At 34.7% G+C, this 24,735-nt stretch overlaps 1 protein-coding gene across 1 annotated transcript in view; it reads left to right on the top strand.

Annotated features, from left to right (window-relative positions):
- Positions 1 to 24,735, top strand: part of LOC130216459 (E3 ubiquitin-protein ligase RNF123) — a 215,279-nt gene that overhangs the window by 79,966 nt on the left and 110,578 nt on the right. The window contains exons 34-35 of the mRNA XM_056448353.1: positions 3,388 to 3,463; positions 6,014 to 6,098. Coding sequence (XP_056304328.1) covers positions 3,388 to 3,463; positions 6,014 to 6,098 — 161 coding nt within the window. The remainder of the gene's footprint in view (positions 1 to 3,387; positions 3,464 to 6,013; positions 6,099 to 24,735) is intronic.

Raw genomic sequence — 24,735 nt, forward strand, 5'->3', positions numbered from 1 at the left:
AAAACTATTGACTTCCATAGTATCTGTTTTTTTATTATTATATATATATATTTATATATATATATATATATATATATATATATATATATATATATATATATATAAAATATTATATAAAATATATATATTATAGCCAAAAAAAATAAATAAAAAATTGGTAAAGGATGAGTAAATAGTGAGAGTATCTCTTTAACAGCAGATTTAAACAAGGCCTAGTTGTGTCTCTATTAGAGTGGGAAGGCTCTGTCCGTGGTCCTGGATCTTGTGTTTTTCTGTGCTGCTGCTCTCCATGGTGCTGAACAATACTTTGTTGTTTTATAGTGGACTACATTTTTTCTGACCACTACAAATGCTTCTTGCTTGCAAATAATGAAATCCCCCAAATAAGAGTTGAACATTTAAAGTTTTATAACATGTGAAACGTCAAACTTGTCTTTTTTATATGAATCTTTGCTTTGCTTTCTGTGACTTTTAAAAACAATCTCATTCTCTTTCGTTCCAATGATTTCATTCTAATTTTGCACAATTTACTGCCATCTCGAGTAAGAAAGAATTCAATTCAATTCAATTCCCCTTTATTTGTATAGCGCTTATACAATGTAGATTGTGTCAAAGCAGCTTCACATAAAAGGTCACAGTAAATAGGAACAGTGTAGTTCAGTTTGTAGTGTTTAAGTTCAGTTCAGTTTAGCTCAGTTCAGTGTGCTTTAATAATCACTACTGAGAGTCCAAACACTGAAGAGCAAATCCAACGATGCGCAGCTCTACAGATCCTGAACCATGCAAGCCAGAGGCGACAGTGGAGAGGGAAAAAAAACTTCACTAAAGGCGGAAGTGAAGAAAAAAAACCTTGAGAGAAACCAGGCTCAGTTAGGCACGACCAAAAAATGGTTAGGTTAGTTAGTAGTTCACAAGTTTGTATGTTAGTAGTTTGATTAGTTGGTTAGTAATCTGCAGTTTTGGCAACCATTGTTTCATAACACTTTTTTTCTTCTTAAATTGTATTTATTTTCAGATTTTTAGTAAGTCTGGCATTTGACAATCCTTTTTAATACCGTTTCTTGTTTCCTTTTCATTATTTTGTAACATTTTTCTTTAATGGTTGATTTTACGTTTGTTCAACCTTGATGCAACACTAAATTATTATATCAAAAACAACCCAAGAATGATGTTCAATTTACAGAAATTGATTGATCTATCCACAGCGGAATGAACCACTTTATTTATTTATTTATTTATGTATTTATTTATTTATTTATTTATTTATTTATTTATTTATTTATTTATTTATTTATTCTGTTCAGCTTTTATTTCTTTATCATTAATTCATTCATTTTCCTTTGGCTTAGTCCCTTATGAAGTGGTCAGGGGCTTTTTTAAATGTAATTTAATTTAATTTAATTTAATTTTAATTTTTTTTTTAATTTTTAATTTTATTTAATTTAATTTTATTTATTTTTATTTTTTTTTTATTTTTTATTTTTATTTATCAGTAATTTATTTATTTATCTTCAGCTTAGTCCCTTATAAAGTTGTCAGGGGTTCAGGGGTCAGGAGTATCGGTCATCACAGCAGAATGAACCACTTTATTTATTTATTTATTTATTTATTTATTTACTTATTTACTTATGCATTCTGTTTAGATTTTATTTATTTGTTCATTTTATTTTATTATCGTTCATTCATTTTCCTTCAGCTTAGTCCCTTATTTATCATGAGTCGCCTCAGCGGAATGAACCGATTTGTTCATTTATTTGTTTGTTTTTCAGTTTATTTATTGATTCATTCATTTATTTTTTTCTGTTTAGCTTTATCTTAACTAATTATTAAGTTCTTTATAAGACATATTTCAATTCATATTCAAAAATTCATTTGACCTTGGACCATAAGAGCAGTCACGTTGCATGGATTTATATTTTTGGCAGTAGCTAAGAATACATAGCATGGGTCGGCGCCAGTGGTGTAGTGGTTAGTGCGTCAACACATGCACTCTGGTGCTCTTGGCGACCCCAGTTGGATTCCGCCTTGCTGTCCTATGCCGATCATTCCCCTCTCTCTGCTCCCCATGCTATACTCTCTACTGTCCTATCAAATAAAGGTGAAACCCCCCCCCCCAAAAAAAAAATTATATATATATATAAAATTACATAGCATGGATCAATATTGTTGCAAAAATCATTAGAGTATTAAGTAAAGATCTCGTGAAGATACTTTATAATCTTTAATCTCTGTGGTGTCCTTGGAAAATGTGAAATGAAATTGCCCTATGCAGCGCTGCAGGAAATTGCTTTTCATAAAGTAAATGATTGAAATCTGAAAAGAATAACACACACACACGCACGCACGCACACACACACACACACACACACACACTGGGTTAAAAGTTATGTCAGCACTCAAGTGGTTTAGAGGTCTTCAAGTCTTAACATACTGAATGTAACATTGTTTAAAAAGTAAGTTAGATCAGTTTGTTTGTTACAGCTCTTTATCTGGTATATATAAACTTCAGTACGTAGTTTTCAACATCTATGTTGGTCTGAATCTTTTTCTGATCATGTTTTCAGTGGCACAAGCTGTATTTGTCATTCAAATGTCTCATTATTAAAAGTGTCTGGACTCCCTCAACTAATTTTAATATTTAATGACATTTTGATGATAAATTCAGCTTGTACCGCTGTAGTTTAGATCATTGACGATTTTAATGACATTCGAAAATTCCTGACATAATTATAATCGTCTCATGACAATCATGTTTATGACAGATTTATGACAAGATTTAAGTCAAGTCATCGTGACAAAGACAAAAGCAGGTTGTGATGTATTTGTTTATGTCAGGTTGTCATAAACAATGTCACATTGAAAATAATAACTGAGCGAATGACACTTAACCACAGTTGTCATAAGCATGCATAAATGTTGATTATAAAGGTTTAATGTCAGTGTTATAGAATTCATGGTGTATTTATAATGGCTTTATTGCAATCGTGTTTATGTCTTGGTAATGTCATGTCATCATGACAAAGACAAGAACGGATTGGGATGTATTTGCCTATGTCAAGTTGTCACAACAAACAATCATCTTTGCATTGAAATGCCTTAACTGAGCGAATGAGACTTAATGACGTGATTATTAAGGCTTAATGACAGTCTTTTGAACACATCTTCAAGTAAAGTGTTACCGTGTGTTGTAGTGTTATAATTGTTTTGCACTTTTACTGTTTGGATCTTTGAAATGTAAAGCGATTGAGAATTACGTTTTAAAGGCTTAAAGATTAAATGTGCACTCATTAAATTTACAGAAACCCTGCTTTACACTTCCCTAGTGCTTGTGTTATGCACACAGTTCTAGTTTTTGACAACATTTGTGTGTGTTTTGGCTCCCTTTAGCTCCTGAACCAGGTGTTAAATCGAGTTACGGCAGAAAGAAACCTCTTTGACAGGGTGGTCAACTTGCGCCTTCCAGGTAATTCTCACCAATTTCCTCCGAATGTAAAAACAAACACATTAATGCAAATAAGAGCGTAGAACATTCACCGCATGTTTAACTACACACTTAAAACCCAGTTATATCTGAATTGAAGCCTCTCCGGTGTTGGGTTTGTCCTTCATCGTGTCTCCTGAGAGCCGAGTTATGGCTTATTGTCACCTCACTGATGACTTTTCACACTTTCCTTTCATAGCATTTTGTCCCAGAGTAAATAAGAGGTCATTTGATATGCATTCTGAGACGTTCCCGAACCTCTGAAGTGATCCCTGAAGTTTAGAAAGTCATTCTGAGAGTAAATCGGTTAAGAAATTACAAGGTTGAGTTGGTGTGAAAACATAATCCAATGCAGGAGGACACTGAAAACATCAGCAGGCCAGGTTTTATGTTATTGTAGGGTCTTGAAGCAACGATTTAAAGTCTATTGAGAAGGTTGATAGATGTGATATATTGACCCGGTTCGCTGTGGTCTCAGATTCAGTGACTTGTTTTACTGCTAAAGTGCCGTGTAGTGGATTTAAGTGGGTCTTGTGTCATTGAATTGTCCAGTCATAGTTTTGTTCTGATACATTTTGGGGATTGTTGTTTTAGGGGGTGTTTATGTCCGTCAGTGAAAATAAGAAAGAGTTCATTATGAAAGCATTAAGGTGTCCTTGGAAAATGTGAAAAGGAATTGCTCTCCAGCATAAAGAAATTACTGAAATCTGAAATAACTTTGGCTTTTTTTTCTTAGAAACCCATTTACTTTTACAAATTATTTCTTTAAAAAAGCATTTCCAGCAGGCACAGAACATCAACATGACGTCAGATTGACGTTATACCCCAACGTTTTGCGGACGTTGCATTTTGTTTTAAATGAGAATTGGGTTGACGTCAGGACTCAACGTTAGGCTGACTCCAATGTCCAATGTATAACCTAAAATCAACCAAAAATCAACGTCTAATGATGTTACAGCTTGACGTCGTGTGGACGTTACCACTATGACGTCTATCAGATGTATTTTGGTTGTCATACCTGATGAATAAATGTCAGTATCTGACGTCAATATTATGTTGGTTTTAGATGTTGGCTCGACGTTGGATTTTGGTCACTTTCCAACACAACCTAAAATCAACCAAATATCAACGTCATTTGACCTCATTATTGGACATCTAAATAACGTTGTGCTTAGATGCATCACGACCTAAATCTAACCTAATATTAACGTCTTATGATGCTGCGTGCCTGCTGGGATAATTTTACAGAATTATTTTATTCTTTAGCTGTATATATTAATGTTTATGTTTAAACACAAAGGATATTGCAGAGTATAATCTTTTCGAAGGTCATTTTATATTGAGGAATCAGAAGGATTTTTTTTTTGTTTATTTATTTTTGACTCATTTTTAACTATTGCAACTGTTTTATTCACTTATTGTTGTTGTTATAATTGTAATATTTCATATTTCTTTGATTTAAAGAGTTTACACTTATCTAGTGGTTGTTATATTTATAAAGAAGGATTTATTTGTTTGTTTGTTTGTTTGTTTATGTTTGTCACCATGTTTAACTATTAGGACGGTTTTATTCACATCTTTTGGATTACAGATATTTTTATATTATTGTTGTTGTTTTTGTTGTTGTTTTCCTTCTTATTTTAATTGTAATTCTTTAATTTAAAGATTTACGTTTACTAGATACGTTTATCTAGTTGTTTTATATACAGAGGGAACCGAATGATTTATTTATTGGTTTATTTATTTTTAACTTCTTAAAAAGCTATTTAGATTGTTTCATTCACTTCTTGTACATTACAGTTATTTTTGTTAACATTATTATTATCATTATAATTATTAATAATAATTCAGCTTTGTAATTTTTTTCTTTAAAAAGTTTTTTTTTTAGTTTAAGTTAAGTAAGTTTAGTTTAGTTTAGTTAAAGTTTATATTTATCTTCAAGTTAATTTAGTTAAATTAAATGTATTTTATTTTATTTTAATTTGATTTAATTTTCACTTTATTTTGTTTTATTTTATTTAACTTTATTGGTATTTAATTTAATTTAATTTATTTTATTCAACTTTATTTAAATTTAATCTAATTTTATTTAATAAAATTTTTATTTTATCTTATTAATTTAATTTAATTTAATCAACTTTATTTAACTTTATTTTAATTTAATCAATTTTTAATTTAATTTAATTTAATTTAATCAACTTTAATTAAGTTTATTTTAATTTAATCTAATTTTATTTTAATGTTATTTTATTTTATTTAACTTTAATTTAATTTAATTTAATTTAATGTTATTTTATTTTATTTTATTTTATTTTATTTTATTTTATTTTATTTTATTTTATTTTATTTTATTTTATTTTATTAATGAACAGAACAGATCAAATTGGCCAATCACAATTCATCCCAATGTTTACTATATCACCATTAAAATGACCACTCAGCATCCAGGACTATGTCTGTCTAACTGAAAAAGACTCTGAATCACAAGTAAGACCAATCTGTAAATTTGCTTCTGTTTGTCTACACGACTAGGCCTGGAGAGTGTCGATCATTATCCCATCCTGGTGGCGGTTACAGGGATATTAGTGCGCATTTTGGTGGACTCCAACAAACAAGGGTGAGTTTTCTGGCTTTTCATGTTCTTTCCCCATGTGTAAGTGTAATTATGGATGTAGATTACGAAAAGCATTCAATCATGCCGCTCAGATTCACCCAAAACCAAGCATCAGTGTTATGTATTTGGCATTTAGACTCTTGTTTTCTGGTTCACAAGATGTGTTCTTCTCAAAAGAGCACATTTGTTTTGAGGAAACGGGCACACGGCAGAGGTCTGTGTGTTGGCATGGCAAATCGACATTTAATTGTGTGCTCTGTCGCCTGAGGAAAGTCTGACACCCAGTTGTGCGTCTGTGGGTCACAGCGGCAGCATTCGGGACACAACCTGTCCTGTGGGAAGGTGAAAACTAATAAACGTCTCCCGCTGAAGCCGTTGGCACTTCTGACAGCGGCGAGAAAAGAAAACGGGGTCTCCCATTCATCACAGGCTTAAAGTGATCCTGAAATGTTGTGTCTACTCTAGGCTGGAGCTTTGGGATACTTCTTGTCTTTCTGTTGTTTTGTTTTTAGCGAAACTGTGCTACGGCTAGTGGCTATAATTACAGCGAGAGTTGGATTGTGTCAAGAGTTTCGGGTCAGAGAGATTTATTATTATATTTTGAAACTTTCATGCAGTAAGGATGGATTCATTTGATCTAAAGTCACAGTAAAAGCTTTTGTAGTGTTGCATAAGAGTTCGGTTTTAGATTGGTGGTGCTAACTCTATACTAGCTTGAGAAAGTCTTGAGGTTGTTGAATGTTTGAGGTAAATTTTAGGATGAAAATTAAAGAAAAAGAATGAAGATTTTAACGTTTATCATATCAAATACATTGCTAGCACGATTTAACCCAAATTCTAGCATTAATTGAGAAGTTTCTAGTTTGTTTCTAACATATTTTCGTACATGGTAATATTTTTAGCATGTTGCTAACAAGTTTTAGCTAATAGTTGACCTTTTAGCTTGTTGCTGTCATGTTTTAACTCCACGTTAGTATGGATTAGCATGATGTTAGCAGTTTAGCATATGGCTGATGTGTATTTGCTATTGCTATCATGCTTTTGTTTAACATTCTACTTTGTTGTTGGCTTGAATTGGCAAACTGTTACGACTTTATAGTTTTGCTCTAGAGGCAACATTTAAAGGTGGTTAAAATTTGTGGTGAGTTGGTGGCAAAATTTCAACAACAACAACCAAAATACTGCCAAAAATAGGTGAATTTATTTACAATAGTGAAAAAGTCAAACAGATAGAAAAAAGTATTATTTACAAGATCACCCAAAGAGAATAAATCAACGTAGATTATGGTTGGGGAAACGAGAATTAAGTGGCGCCAAATAAATGAAAGCAATATAACAAAACGCCCAAATCTAGCTAATATAACCCTCTAAACTATCTAATAGAAAATAAACAAACAGAACATCTTCAGCGTTTTCACGCTATATCTAATCCTACTCTTCTAACCAAAAATATGGAGAAAACTTACAGCGGGTGGCGCTCACTTCAAAACTAGTGTGTTTAGACAGTGGAGTTATCTACGTGATGTGAGATGTATGTAACGTGACCTATAAACTCCTCGAATCCCAGAGCAAGGTTGACGCCAGAGATCAGGGGATTTCCACAAGCACACATACAAGACGGTCATAACGATGAACACAAGAACAAGACCAAAATCAAAACTCTAAACTAACATCAATATCACATCACATAACAAGCCAAAACACACACAAAAGCAAGCAAACATTAGGCAAGCAAGACAGAGCAAAAGCAGAACGAGCTTCCCCGCTCGCGTCCCTTTAAACTGTGAGCTCCTATCCTGATTGGTAGCTATGTTTATGACATCACAGGGTGGAATAGAGATTGACATCTTCACGGACGAATAGGAAACTGGAATGGGCGTACCTGAGAATTGACAGAGAGAGAGGGAGGGAGCGAGCGAGCGAGCACACACAAGCAAAACATACAGGCATATACATTTGACTGTAACACAAACGTAACATTTGTTAGACAAACCAACGACATGTTTTGTTGTTTTAAAACATTTAACTCGTTAGCATGTTTTACTATGTTTAGCTTGTGTGTTGTTGGCAGCAATTTAACATCGTACTAACATGTTTTTATAACTAATATTGAATCTAAATATTTACATTATATATATATATGATCAATAAAATATTCAGATTTACTTTAATATTTCTTTTAATTAATTATTCTACATGTACTGTACTTTGTTTAGTTTTGGTTTTTACTCATTTTCCTTGTCTTTGGTTTTGCGTTAGTTGTGTTTTTGTTTGTATTTTTCTCTGCTTTGCTTTTGTTTTGTGTTTTTCTTCTAATTTGTGGTTCCTGTACAAAGCATACCAGCCTTATATATATATATATACAACAGTTCTCTCTGGTTCTCAAATCTGATTGGCTGATAGTCGTGATATATTAAGGTAATATGAAAATATTAAGGTAATATGACAAATATTGCAGCTTTTGGACAACATATTGTACTCTTGAGGCTTTTTTTAGGCGAGAATGTTGTTTAGATTGCAACTATGCAGTTTATTTATAAGGATAGTGCCTATTTTAAATCTGTATAATTCCGGAGATTCAGTGCACTCGTGGCCATCAGCCTGTCATACTGAACAGAGCAAAGATGGTTGACCGTCCGTCACAAGATGGCGACAGAGCCTGCATAAGAGTCCTTAGAGGACAAAAACTCAGCATAAATTTCAATCTACAGCTGAACAAATTTAATTATAAATCAGATAAGTGACATTCTAAGTCTAAGACCTCTCTCTTTTGTTTGTTGTAGTGCTGTACTTATACCATAGTAATCTGCTAGTGTTTGCTTTGCTCTGGGCTTTTTGGGGTTAATTATTGTGATCTTCCGATTGCAACAGTGAAATACTGGGAAATCTCTGTAGACTGATGGCATTTCATGCTGTTCAGCCTTATAATCTTAAAATGTGAGTAAAATCAGCTGTATTATCATCACTTTAGACATTACACTAGAGAATCATTCAAATACTAGCTCTAAAGTGACTTAGCAAAGGTTTCTGCTGTTCTGAGATCAGCTGCGGATGTGATTGAATGGTGGAAGAAAGTAGTTCCTCTTACAAAATGTTTCTTGAGACTCTCCATGTTTGATTTTCTATTTTATATACATGATTATGCGTTGAACTGATGTATAAATGCATTATTACACTTGTAGCAGTGCGATTTGGCTGTATATTGTCTCTGGTGGGGTACTAAGGCACTCGACCTGCACCCTCGAGCTAACGCATGCCTCCCACCAGTGCCGATATACAGCCATATCACACCGCTACTCGTGTGATATTGCTCATATATATAATGTACGGGTCAAAATTAGATATTTTTCTTTTTTTTTTTGCCAAAATCATTAGAATTTTGTCTTTTTTTGTAAATTTGTGAATTGTTAAGAGCTTAGTTTAGTCAGCTTTAAAGGTGATTTTCTCAATATCTAGATAAGACAATATCTTTTTTTGTTGCACACTCTGATTCCAGTTTTCAATTAGCTGTATCCCAGTCGAGTAGTGTTTCATCCTATTAATCATTGAAAAGTTGATGCTTGTATCTCAATTTCCAAAAATGGCTCCAGTTTTGACTGGATGTCCACATTTTATCAGAAAGAACAGAGCACACACTTTCAACATGCAGCTTTGATATCTGTGTTTGGGTCATGAAATAATACATTATTCTAGATATCGTGGAGCAAGCATCATGACTGCCTTAAATCATGTTTCTGATGATATTCCTGCCTTCAGTCTGATCAAGCTGTCTGTAGAAATCAGCTCTGGATGGGCTTTTTTATTGGCTTTGTGTTCTCCAAACATGAGCAGCGAGTTCTCCCTGAATATGCTTCAAACTTCCAGCACACAAATGAGTTTGGAAACTGGATCTCTGGATGAATAATGAACCATTCGGATTCCCAGAAAACTCAAAGTCACGGACGACTTGATGTCTCAGTGTGAGCGCTGAGCAGATGTTTAACATTTCACAGGCTGGAGATGCTGAAACATTTGTTTTAGCAGTATAAATCACAAACATATTCAATTTAAACCAATATCTAGCGTCAATTGAGAAGTTACTAGTATGTTTCTATATATACAGTATGTATATATATATATATATATATATATATATATATATATATATATATATATATATATATATATATATATATATATACAGTATACTTATGTGTATATATATATATATACAGTATACTTGTGTGTGTATATATATATATATATATATATATATATATATATATATATATATATATATATATACTTATGTGTATATATGTACAGTATACTTGTGTGTGTATATATATACAGTATACTTATGTGTATATATATATATACAGTATACTTGTGTGTGTATATATATACAGTATACTTATGTGTATATATATATATATATAGTATACTTGTGTGTGTGTGTATATATACAGTATACTTGTGTGTATATATATACAGTATACTTATGTGTATATATGTACAGTATACTTGTGTGTGTATATATATACAGTATACTTATGTGTATATATGTACAGTATACTTGTGTGTGTGTATATATATATATACAGATATATATACAGTATACTTATGTGTATATATATATATATATATATATATATATATATATATATATACAGTATACTTATGTGTATATATATATATACAGTATACTTGTGTGTATATATATATATATATATATATATACTTATGTGTATATATGTACAGTATACTTGTGTGTGTATATATATACAGTATACTTATGTGTATATATGTACAGTATACTTGTGTGTATATATATATACAGTATACTTATGTGTATATATGTACAGTATACTTGTGTGTGTATATATATACAGTATACTTATGTGTATATATGTACAGTATACTTGTGTGTGTATATATATACAGTATACTTATGTGTATATATGTACAGTATACTTGTGTGTGTGTATATATATATACAGATATATATACAGTATACTTATGTGTATATATATATATATATATATATATATATATATATATATATATACAGTATACTTGTGTGTGTGTGTATATATATATATACAGTATACTTGTGTGTATATATATACAGTATACTTATGTGTATATATGTACAGTATACTTGTGTGTGTATATATATATACAGTATACTTATGTGTATATATGTACAGTATACTTGTGTGTGTGTATATATATACAGTATACTTATGTGTATATATATACAGTATACTTGTGTGTGTGTGTATATATATACAGTATACTTATGTGTATATATATAGATACAGTATACTTGTGTGTGTGTATATATATATATATATATATACAGATATATATACAGTATACGTATGTGTATATATATATACAGTATACTTGTGTGTGTATATATATACAGTATACTTATGTGTATATGTATATACAGTATACTTGTGTGTGTATATATATACAGTATACTTATGTGTATATATGTACAGTATACTTGTGTGTATATATATACAGTATACTTATGTGTATATATGTACAGTATACTTGTGTGTGTATATATATACAGTATACTTATGTGTATATATGTACAGTATACTTGTGTGTGTATATATATACAGTATACTTATGTGTATATATGTACAGTATACTTGTGTGTGTGTATATATATATACAGATATATATACAGTATACTTATGTGTATATATATATATATATATATATATATATATATATATATATATATATATATATATATATATATATATACAGTATACTTGTGTGTGTGTGTATATATATATATACAGTATACTTGTGTGTATATATATACAGTATACTTATGTGTATATATGTACAGTATACTTGTGTGTGTATATATATATACAGTATACTTATGTGTATATATGTACAGTATACTTGTGTGTGTGTATATATATACAGTATACTTATGTGTATATATATACAGTATACTTGTGTGTGTGTGTATATATATACAGTATACTTATGTGTATATATATATAGATACAGTATACTTGTGTGTGTGTATATATATATATATATATACAGATATATATACAGTATACTTATGTGTATATATATATACAGTATACTTGTGTGTGTATATATATACAGTATACTTATGTGTATATGTATATACAGTATACTTGTGTGTGTATATATATACAGTATACTTATGTGTATATGTATATACAGTATACTTGTGTGTGTATATATATACAGTATACTTATGTGTATATATGTACAGTATACTTGTGTGTGTATATATATACAGTATACTTGTGTGTGTGTATATATATATACAGATATATATACAGTATACTTATGTGTATATATATATATATACAGTATACTTGTGTGTGTATATATATACAGTATACTTATGTGTATATGTATATACAGTATACTTGTGTGTGTATATATATACAGTATACTTATGTGTATATATGTACAGTATACTTGTGTGTGTATATATATACAGTATACTTGTGTGTGTGTATATATATATATATATATACAGTGTACTTATGTATATATTTTGTCTGTTAAGCATTTATACGTGCTACATTATGTTTCAGACTTGATATCTCGGTGTGAGCGTTGAGCAGATGTTTAATATTTCACAGGCTCGAGATGGAAGGGTGATCCAGAAACATTTGCTTTGTGTGAGTGAATCTCATATTAATCAGAAATCACAGCATTTGTTATGATTTCCGGTGATAAAGTCATATCCAGTAAAGTCTTCAGTGTTTGTTTTCTAGCAGATTATCAGACCACCGATTCCTTATGTGTAAATATCATTATTATTGTCAGTTTAAGGGGTTGACTGTTGTTGTTTACTATACTTTATGCATCCCTAGTTTTGTAGTGCGGGGTGTAATGAGATTAGACAATAACAGTTATATTGTGGTTTATTTGTCCAGTAGGATTGAGTGCTTATTAGGCTTATTATAGGGCTTATTAAAGAGTCAGTTTCTTGAGTTGCTCATAACGCTTATAAGCAATGCAGTACACTGTGCAATATAGTGTAAATATTATATTTTTATTAACAAGAGGACCTGTTCAGCATCAAAAGTAAATGTTTTAAAAAAACAGGAATCCATTTAACCCTTTCCAAAGAGAAATCTCTTATTTTCTTATCAATTATGGTCATTGATTCCTTGCAAGAAATATTCTGAGGGCCATCAAATTTAGTGAAAATCATCAAAAGGCTGGCGACTTTTAAAACAATGCTGGCAGGGAAAGAGTTACTGTTTAGTTGCACTTGTGTTTTTGTGTTAGTTTTTACTCTTTGTTTTATTTAGCCTATTTAGCGTTTTATTGAACCTTTTCTCATTCATTTCTGTTTGTTTGTATTTGCTTTGCTTTATTTGTCTTGTTTTATTTATTTATTTATCGTTGTTTTTCTCACTTGTTTACTGGGTTTTTCTGTTTGCTGTTTTGTTTTTTCTTTAGGTTTTGTTTTTTGTTTTGCTTTGATTCTGTTTTGTTTGATATTTGCTATTGTCGTTGTCTTATTTATTTTTCATTTTGTTGTTTGCTTTGATTCAGCTTTTATTCATTTATTTATTTCTCCTGTTTGTTTTGCTTCTAGTTTTTCAGTTTTTGTTGTATTTTGTTTTGCTTTTGTCTTGTTTTGTTTTGCATTGTTAGGTTTTTCTTATTACTGTTTTTTTTATAGCTTTTTTCTCATTCATTTCTGTTTCTTTTTTGTTTATTTGTAGTTGCTTTAGCTTGTTTGTCTTGCTTTTTTATTTCTTTCTTTATTGTTTTTTTCTTACTTGTTTACTAGGTTTGTCTGTTTGCTGTTTTTTTTGCCTTTTCTCATTCATTTCTGTTTTTTCTGTTTATTTGTATTTGCTTTTCTTTATTTGTCTTACTTTATTTATTTATTTATTTATCGTTGTTTTTCTTACTTGTTGACTAGGTTTTTCTGTTTGCTGTTTTTTTTTCTCAATCATTTCTGTTTCTTTTTTGTTTATTTGTATTTGCTTTGCTTTATTTTTCTTGTTTTATTTCTTTCTTTATAGTTTTTTTCTCACTTGTTGATTGGTTTTTCTGTTTGCTGTTTTTGTTTTTTCTTTAGGTTTGTTTTTTGTTTTGCTTTGATTCTGTTTTGTTTGATATTTGCTGTTGTTGTTGTCTTATTTATTTTACATTTTGTTGTTTGCTTCTGAATTTATTCATTTTTATTCATTTATTTATTTCTCCTGTTTGTTTTGCTTCTAGTTTTTCAGTTTTTGCTGTATTTTGATTTGCTTTTGTCTCGTTTTTATTTCGCATTGTTAGGTTTTTCTCTCTGCTGTTTTTTGCAGCTTTTTTCTCATTCATTTCTGTTTCTTTTTCTGTTTATTTGTGTTTGCTTTGCTTTATTTATTTATTGTTTGTTTTTCTCACTTGTTTACTAGGTTTTTGTGTACTGTTTTTGTTTTTTCTTTAGGTTTGTTTTTTGTTTTGCTTTGATTCTGTTTTGTTTGATATTTGCTGTTGTCGTTGTTTTATTTATTTTTCATTTTTTTGTTTGCTTTGATTCTGATTTTATTGTTTTATTTATTTCTCCTGTTTGTTTTGCTTCTAGTTTTCAGTTTTTGCTGTATTTTGATTTGCTTTTGTCTTGTTTTGTTTTGCATTGTTTTCTCTCTGCTGTTTCTTCTCTTTTTTCTCATTCATTTCTGTTTCTTTTTCTGTTTATTTGTATTTGCTTTGCTTTGTTTGTCTTGCTTTATTTATTTATTTGTTTATTTATTGCTTGTTTTTCTCGCTTGTTTTCTGGATATAGCTATATATCTCCAGATGTTTTTTGTTATATTAATATGTTGCTGTAACTGACAAAAATAAATGTACAAATATTTATGTTAAAATTCTTTGTATAATTTACTCTGCAACACTTATAATGGTCCATTAATGGAGTTAAAGTATTCAACAAAGATACTAATCATATTCAACGTTTACTAATGCACTATTAAAATCTGTAGTTGTGCTTGTTACCATCAGTTAACACACCGTGAGTTAACAAGAATCAATAATAAAGGACTTTGTTAACAGTAGTTAATGATAATAAAGATTAATAAATGCTGTGATCAATGTATTCCCCGTTGTTGGTTCATATTAGTAAAAACATTAACTAATGGACCTGCATTAATACATCTCTTTATATTTAATCATTGAACATTTTAATTAGTTTATGCAATAATTAAAGTTAAATGTAATGTGTTTTCATTTAATGTTAAGTCTAATCAAACCTTATTTATAGAGCACTTTAAAAAACACAGAAGTGAGCCAAAATCATGCTGCAGTGGAAACAGAATGAATATTGTGTCTGACTCCATCATGAGCTTGGAGGACTGCATCCATACATCTCTGAATGACTCAAATCACTGATTAATAAAGTCATCTGGAATGGCAAAGAAAGCCTTCTTGCAGGACTCCCAGAGTTCATCAAGAGTCTTCGTGTTCATCTTCAACGCCTCCTCCTTCATCTTACCCCAGACATGCTCAATAATGTTCAAGTCTGGTGACTGGGCTGGCCAATCCTGGAGCACCTTGACCTTCTTTGCTTTCAGGAGCTTTGATGTGGAGGCTGAAGTATGGGAAGGAGCGCTATCCTGCTGGAGAATTGTCCCTCTCCTGTGGTTTGTAATGTAATGGGCAGCACAAATGTCTTGATACCCCCATACTGAATGTAACCCCAAACCATGATTTCTCCTTCACCAAACTTGACTGATTTCTGTGAGAATCTTGGTCCATGCTGGTTCCAGTAGGTCTTCTGCAGTATTTGTGATGATTGGGATGCAGATCAACAGAGGATTCAGCAATTATTATTTATTGCTCTTAAAACTGGGATCATCTACAAGACTTTTGTCAGGTAGTTTATATAAAAGACATAAATTATAAGGTAAAATAGAGCTAAACTGCCTAAAAAGGCATATAAATTAAAAGCACATGAGCACTATTATAATTTTCTGACCTTTTCTTACGTTTTTTAAATATTTTTAATAATATATTATGAGTTTTAACCAATATTTAGTACAAGCAGAGCTGCGCTACAGTGTTTATGCTGTTGTTCCCAGCAATTATCCATAATGCAAAGCCGCGATGTTCTGTTATCTCCTCAAGATGGTCTGTCTCCACATGCTCCGATAAGACCTGACCTTTCCTTCTGAATGTCACCAGCCTCCGTTCTCCGTGTTTTATAAGGTCTTATAAGGCTCCTCATAAGGTCGCTGTACCCCTGTACACTTGCTGGAAACAGACGCCCAGTTTGTCAGGTCACTTCTGTTTAGAGCCGAACACTGCAGATTGTGTCTCCACAAGATGACCTTTACAGACTCGAGAAAAACGCAACACCTCAGGTAAAAGCTAAAGCGGAAAACAACCTTCCTCACCTTTTTTTTTCTTTCTTTCCTCAAGCGTTTACTTGTGTGCTTTCACTTTCTTGTTCCGGCATGGCTAATGGTCTGTTCGGGACTTGAAAGCCTCCTCTATAACCCGGTTTGTTCACAGATATCAAATGGTGTTATGATCGGCAATGAGAGGATGCTTTCATGTCCACGCAACTTTGCTTTCGGTTTGATTTATGAGTCTTATTAGTTGTTTAAATTCAATTCGAGACACCTGGCAGAGCACCATTTGGACCATCACAACTGAGAGTGTGATGGAGAATAAAATAAAATAAATAAAGATGCATATACACTCGCCGGCCACTTTATTAGGTACACCTGTCCAATTGTTTATTGACGCAAATGTCTAATCAGCCAATCACATGGCAGCAGCTCACTGCATTTAGGCATGTAGACATGATCAAGACGATCGTCTGCAGGTCAAAGTGAGCATCAGAATGGGGAAGAAAGGGGATTTAAGTGACTTTGAACGTGGCATGGTTGTAGGTGCCAAACGGGCTGCTCTGAGTATTTCAGAAACTGCTGATCTACTGGGATTTTCATGCACAACCATCTCTAGGGTTTACAGAGAATGATCCGACAAAGAGGAAATATCCAGTGAGCGGCAGTTCTGTGGGCGCAAATGCCTTGTTGATGCCAGAGGTCAGAGGAGAATGGCCAGACTGGTTCCAGCTGATAGAAAGGCAACAGTAACTCAAATAAGCACTCGTTACAACCGATGTCTGCAGAAGAGCATCTCTGAACACACAACACGTCCAACCTTGAGGCGGATGGGCTACAGCAGCAGAAGACCACACCGGGTGCCGCTCCTGTCAGCTAACAACAGGAAACTGAGGCTACAATTCACACAGGCTCACCAAAACTGTTCAGTCTGCTAATGAGCTGATGATCTGAATCAGGTGTGTTTGGTTAGGGAGACATGGAAAATGTGCAGAGCTGGTGGTACTTCAGAAATATGGTCGAGAAACACTGTGTTAAAGGAGTAGTTCTCCCAAAAATGAACATTTCCTGTTAATTTACTCACCCATAGTTCTTAGTGCATGTGCGACTGTAGTCTGATTATACTTCAGACAACTTTGATTACGAAAGTGCGGACAAACGGTCACCTGACCTCCTTCCAAACGGGCCCCCAGGCATTCCTCATCAAAGGCGACCAAAATAAACAATCGGTTCCAGATGTGCAAGGCTGTAGATCACAGGTCTCAAACTGGATTCCTGGAGTGTCGGAGCTCTGGACAGTTTAAAGCTGCGGTCACACTGGGCTTTTCCTCCCATAGACTTCCATTCATACGCACGCGAATGCGTCAGACCGGAAACACAGGGTCATGCGTCAAGTTTCGCATGTTGCTGCGGTGCAAAGTTCAAGTTTGGTGAACTCTGACCTGCGAAATCGCATCACTTGACTGCGTGAGACCAATCGAGGATCAAAACAGGACCTCTCTGGACAGAAATTTAAAACATGGAGCAATCGCTCGCTTTTTTAATGTCTTGTTTAATCCCGCCCCTTTTTGCAGCACTGTACGACAGAATTTCGCACACACAAAGCCCAGTGTGACCGCAGCTTTACTCCAACCCTAATCAAGCACAGCTGATCACACTAATCAAAGACTACTAGACTATTAAGCAGGTGTGAGTTAAACTCTGCAGCTCTCCAGGAATTGAGTTTGAGACCCTTGCTGTAGATTGTACCAGATAATATTGTAAATAATGTTCAGTTTCCTAAACAGACCGAATGTATCGCATCACAAGACCTCTCTGTCTCATCAGGAGATTTAGACTCCTATGCATGTGTTTATTTTCAATCTAAAGACCTATTAACATTCTCAGCCCTTATAAGAATCTTCTTCAATCTTTTGTTGAATAAATAAAGGCACCTACATCTTGGATGACCTGTGGGTGAACAAGATTTTTGGGTAAACTATTTACTACCAACTAATTTCAGACAGATTCAGTTCTTTTTTAGGAGACAATGACCCCTTGAAACTTGATGACCTCTTGACGGTTCTCGTCCCGACAGAAAACCCTCATTGTTTTCACCCTAGAAATCGAGAGGGAAGTAAATGGGCTCTGAAACACCTCTGCTATCATCAGATGGTAAATGGGGAACAAACTGAACTGCTGCTAAATTTGGCGTATTATATCCGGCACAAATTCGCTAATGAGAAAATAATTGGTGTGACACCTGGCACCTTCGCTCTTCCTGACGGCCTACAGAAATCTACACTTGTTAGAGGTGTGGGGTTGTTGTCGTGGTTGGTTCCTGCTTTTTTTCCTCTGTTCTTTTGAAATATTCCAACGTGGACCGAGCTCATTTACATTGTTGCTTATTTGTATGCATGTCTTGTGTGTTCTGAAATGCAAGAACGCTATTTCTTTCCACTGCACATTTGATTGCAAGCTTAGAAAATCAAGCTTGAAATTAAAAGCGTCCATTCGGAATGACTTTAGGTTACTGGGGCCTGATTAAACATCATGCAGTTTATTTAGTGTGGAACAGCTTGAAGAGTAAGTTACATTTGCAGTGTGATACGACAGCATACAGTGTAAAGGTGATTTGATGAAAAGAACAGAATTGAACAACTAACTAATTAATTGAATTGAATTAAACTTAAAATAATAATCTGGATGCAGTTAGTACCAGAATATACATTTAATAATATTTAGAATGTTGTTTTCAGTGTAAAGATTTCACGATAGTCAAAATGATGTGACAATCATAATCAAAATTATAATTCAAATATTGACAAAAAGTCTGAAAATATTGTAAAAAATTTATTTTTATACGGCCACTTTATTAGGTACACCTTACTAGTCCCGGGTTGGACCCCATTTTGCCTTCAGAACTGCCTTAATCCTTCATGTCAGAGATTCAACAAGATACTGGAAATATTCCTCAGAGATTTTGCTCCATATTGACATGATAGCATCACGCAGTTGCTGCATATTTGTCGGCTGCACATCCATGATGAGAATCTCCCGTTCCACCACATCCCAAAGGTGCTCTATTGGATTGAGTTCTGGTGACTGTGGAGGCCATTTGAGTACAGTGAACTCATTGTCATGTTCAAGAAACCAGTCTGAGATGATTCAGGCTTTGTGACATGGTGAATTCTGAGCCGACCATCCGAATGTGGCAGCAGAAATGGAGACTCATCAGACCAGGCAACGTTTCTCCAATCTTCTATTGTCCAGTTTTGGTGAGCCTGTGTGAATTGTAGCCTCAGTTTCCTGTTCTTAGCTGACAGGAGTGGCACCCGGTGTGGTCTTCTGCTGCTGTAGCCCATCCGCCTCAAGGTTGGACGTGTTGTGTGTTCAGAGATGCTCTTCTGCAGACCTCAGTTGTAACGAGTGCTTATTTGAGTTACTGTTGCCTTTCTGTCAGCTGGATCCAGTCTGGCCATTCTCCTCTGACCTCTGGCATCAACAAGGCATTTGCGCCCACAGAACTGCCGCTCACTGGATATTTCCTCTTTGTCGGACCATTCTCTGTAAACCCTAGAGATGGTTGTGCGTGAAAATCCCAGTAGATCAGCAGTTTCTGAAATACTCAGACGGGCTGGTCTGAGTATTTCAGAAACTGCTGATCTACTGGGATTTTCTGGCACCAGCAACCATGCCACCTTCAAAGTCACTTAAATCCCCTTTCTTCTCCATTCTGATGCTCGCTCTGAACTGCAGCAGATCGTCTTGACCATGTCTACATGCCTAAATGCATTGAGCTGCTGCCATGTGATTGGCTGATTAGAAATATTACGTTAGCGAGCAGTTGGAAAGGTGTACCTAATAAAGTGGCCTGTAAGTGTATAAATAATTAGCATAGAAATTAATTTAGCATATAAATTTTATTTCCTTATATACCATATATTTGTCTCAAAAGCCTTTTATTAATATTTCACAAACATACTGTTACATACGTTTAAACATGACCGTTGTTTCGACTGTGATTCATCTGCTCTCCGCTTCCACTTTCAATTTAACATCACTTATGATTGCATAATGGAGTGACCATTAAGTGCACGACTAATGGGGTCTAAACAGATGCATGAGAAGTGCATATTGGACCTTGTGTACAACAGTGCCTGGTCTCTCAATGTGAGCCTTTACCATGAGGACAGTTCTCGCAGCAAATTAGGATCCTTAATTCATGTCCAATTAGCTCCTCAAATCTCCTGTCATCTCTTCCAGATTGCCTGTAATTTTCCACAGCAACCAAAAAGCTTTGTGGGACTCCTGCCAAGTTCTCAGGGTGTGGCGGATGCATTCATTTTCTTTGAGTATAGAGTGAACAAACCTCTATTTTAATATGAAATCAATAAATGAAAGTCAATAGACCAAGCTTTGGACTTTATTGACTTTCATTTTATATACACAACCAGTTAAAATTGATGCTTTCTAGTTCTGCTCATTATCTAGCAGTATATAAACGGCAAACGATGACACTTCCATCTCCATAAAAGGCAAAAATTGTGCTAATGAGCACCTCGTTGTATCCTTTCCTTTAGAGGTCACTTAAAACCATTCTCTTGAGGTCATAAAACACCCCAAGGCACTTAACTTAAAGAGTAAGGGGTGTTACCTTGGTTTCGACCTTGGTCTTTGGCATAAGTGTCCCCCAAAGGTCCATTAAGACCTTTCTTAATAATCTCCCCAATGTGAATTACTTCTGTTACATCAGCTTCTGTCCTCCCCCAAATAGCATAATGGTGACAGACTGTTGCACTATTGTCCAAAGATGGAGGTCAATGGGAGTTCTTCATGCTACACTGCTACCTTTTGAATATCCCGCAGAACATACAGTGTAAGAGCCCATCCACACCAAGGATATTACTCTAATGAGAGGTTTTAAAACTCATTCTAAATGTAATATAATCACAGAGATTGGAGCTACAGGGCAGCTAAGTCAGGCAGTTATATCTGGTAAATTATGGATCTTTCATGCCCGCTATCTTTCATAGGATGGGTCTCCAGGGATTGAGACTCTAAGGCAGGAATGGGCAAACTTAGTCCTGGAGGGCTGGTGTCCTGCAGAGATTTGCTCCAACACTAATCAAACACACCTGAAAATGATAACCAGTGTCTTCAAGATCATTAGAAATATATAGGCAGGTGTGTTTGATTAGGTTTGGAGGTAAACTCTGCAGGACACTGGTCCTCCAGGATTGAGTTTGCCCATAAAGTTAGGGGGGAGTTGGTTGGGCTTGTGAAAGGGCTATGAAGGCATAGACTTTCAATGTTTGTTCTAATGGAGGTGCTATCTAGGGGAGGCTGGATTGATCGAGTTAGGATTCTGGGATTAGTCGAGTGGCCACAACAAATCTGTTGTGATAACAGTATGGAAGAACCATATCCTTGGAATAACAATTCACCTTTCACTTTTTTTTTGAAGCTTGGACTCTCTTTCTATTCTAGGTTCTAGTCTTTTGTGTGTTCCTCATTGTCCACTGTAGCTTGAAGGTTATTTGGTGTTCATGCTCCTAAGTAATGGAATACCCTACCTCTACCACAAGAATCGGCTAAAAACATATCCTTTTAATCTATATTTTGCATAACGTTACGTCAATGGCCCTGTGTGTTTGTTTTGTCAATGTAGATGTCGGATATAAGTGACCTTGAGCAATGGAAAGGCGCTATATAAATTCTTCGTCTTCTTCCCTATAGTGCCATCTATGCTTTGAGATCAAAGGTGATGCTTTTGGTGTCAAGGGGCATGAGCTACAGAGTCCTTAGATCTTCCCCAATGTGATTGATCCCTGTCTCTTTTGATTTCACTATCCAGCCAAACAAACTGTCAAAGGAACTAAAATGGCATGCGGTCAGTGTTCCTTTAACATACATGACCAAACAACAGCCAGGGACTTACCATACCTTCAAAATAATAATCCAGCCAATGTGTGTAAACCCAAAAAAGGATCCCAAATATTTAGCAAGTTCTGCAAGAAGTCTCATGGTAGTAAAAAAGTTTATTGCTCGGCCACATCTGCTGCGATTTCTCTGACGCTTTTGTCATTTGAATTATTGCACCTATCCCGATAAATGAGGTTCCAATCTGCTCCTGGCTAGATACAGATATTTGCTGCAGACATTGCATTTGAAAAACCTTAAGCTTGTTCAGCTCTTGCTTGAGTTCAGTCCAGCTTCTGGCATGCACAAGAGATGAGAAAGATCAGTATCTAGTGATAAGCATATTTTGGTCCTAATAGAGAGATATTTGGACCATCATGAGCAATTATTGAAAGCCTATCAGCTGCTGACCCCAACTTCTCCACTTGGACTGGAGAGCAGAATTATTTGAGTTCCTCTACATGCTCTGTCTACAGTGGATTCTTGCCAACTGTTGTCAATACTTTGGTCTTAGGGTTGGGGACACAACGTCACTTCACCAGGCAGTCAGTCAGGATAGTGTGTTTGGTAGGTTTCACAGGTCACCTCTCATCGGGTTCATGTCACGTCAAGTTGGCCTAGTTCAGCATGTAGAATCGGCATTGGCCGTCAGCTGAAGTGAGCACCGTGATTGCTTATTCAGCAATGAATCAGAGAGCGAGAACATAAACTGAAGTGACGTACCCAAGTAGACAATTCAAGTCAAGAGGGAACACAAGGAAGCCTGTAATGTTGCTACATTTCTCAAATATTTGCAAACAATATGGATTAATAGATTGTCAGACATATTTACACGGGCAAATCCCTCCGGGGTAAGTGACAATTACTGTGATAATGCTTCTAAAAACTTTGTTTGTGTGTTCATCTTCCGGTTTCTCTTCGTGTAATTAGAAAACCGATTACTGCCCCCGTGGTTGAGGAAAGACATGTGTTCTTTCCATACAACATGCAGCTTTTTAGTCAAGATGGGTCTAGAAGGGGCTGATGTGAGCCGACAGCATAATTGGTTTTCATCAGTACTAGTTTTTTGGCATTGGCTTGGTGTGTCCTGGCTCTTATTTGGACTAATTGTCAGGCCAAACATCGGGGATAGTGACTCAACAATGTTGAGGGTATTCAAGTCGGTGAAGACAAACATCAGACTAACTTGTCCTTACTGCAGTGAAGTCCACTCTTGCCCTTGAGTGACTTTCTCATAATTGAATTGACCAATAGCAAAGATGATGTGCCCTTACCAGTGGTTCTCAACTCCGGTCCTGGGGAACCCTTGCTCTAGTTGACACTGGGAAGTCTTCAGATACTTATCTCTGGGACATTTCATTAATTGTTTGGAGGCTCTATAGCAGGGATGGGCAAACTCTGTCCTAGAGGTCTGGTGTCCTGCAGAGTTTAGCTTCAACCCTAATCCAACACACATGCTCGTAGCTTTCTAGTGATCTTGATTGGTTAGCGTGTTCATTTGTGAGAATTTTCTGGTTGGAGCAAAAATCTGCAGGACACCCACATTCCAGGACCGAGTTTGCCCATCCCTAGGTAGTAGTGTTCCTGGTCCTTGGTTCAGTAGTTCTTGAAAGTGCTGTAGTACTTCCACCACAGCAGGTGCTCTCCAGATGACTTGACCAAGATATTATCTGCTACCAGGATGTTGTTCTTCCGATATCTGTGTTTTTGTATGCTTCAACAGCCGAACTTTGGATTTTTGCCTTTACATTCCTAACTAAAAGCAACCCATTTCTAGAAGGATATTTCAAAATATTGCATTATGCAGAAGCTCAACGACGTCCATCTATTGCATCTTTACTTAAAACGCTGGGAAAAGTGTGCAGTCGAAGTCAGCATGGAACGCTGTACTATTTAAGCTACTAATAGAATGAGATACCCAAGTATTGATGCTAACACGCTGCCTGAAAATGAAGCACATGTCAGATAGAGAGGCATTAGCGATATTAACATCATTTTGTGAAGTGCAGACTTTGTGCGGCGGCTGTGTTTGTTTTGACAGTCTCGCATAGAGCGCACATTCGTTAGCACCTCATTCATATGCAGGGCCTGATGAAGCAGAGCCAAAAGTGTGTCAGTTTGCCACTTTTTAATTAGCCCATTTCTCCTTTAGACCACTGGCGAAAGCTAAGAGAGGACAAAGCACAGCAGCATTAACACTGGCGTCGCCCTCCATTAACTGCAGTGTCAGACTGGTGTTACAGACAAAAATTACCCACAAAGAGTTTTTATAGACAACACTAGTGCTTTAGTTCCTTACTTGCAATTGCTGCTGTATTAGAAGCTAACATAAGGATTTGCATGTGCTCACTGTAATATATAGTAACAATCACTAAGTTAGCCTA

Source organism: Danio aesculapii, chromosome 22, assembly GCF_903798145.1.
Source record: "Danio aesculapii chromosome 22, fDanAes4.1, whole genome shotgun sequence".
Lineage (NCBI taxonomy): Eukaryota > Metazoa > Chordata > Actinopteri > Cypriniformes > Danionidae > Danio > Danio aesculapii.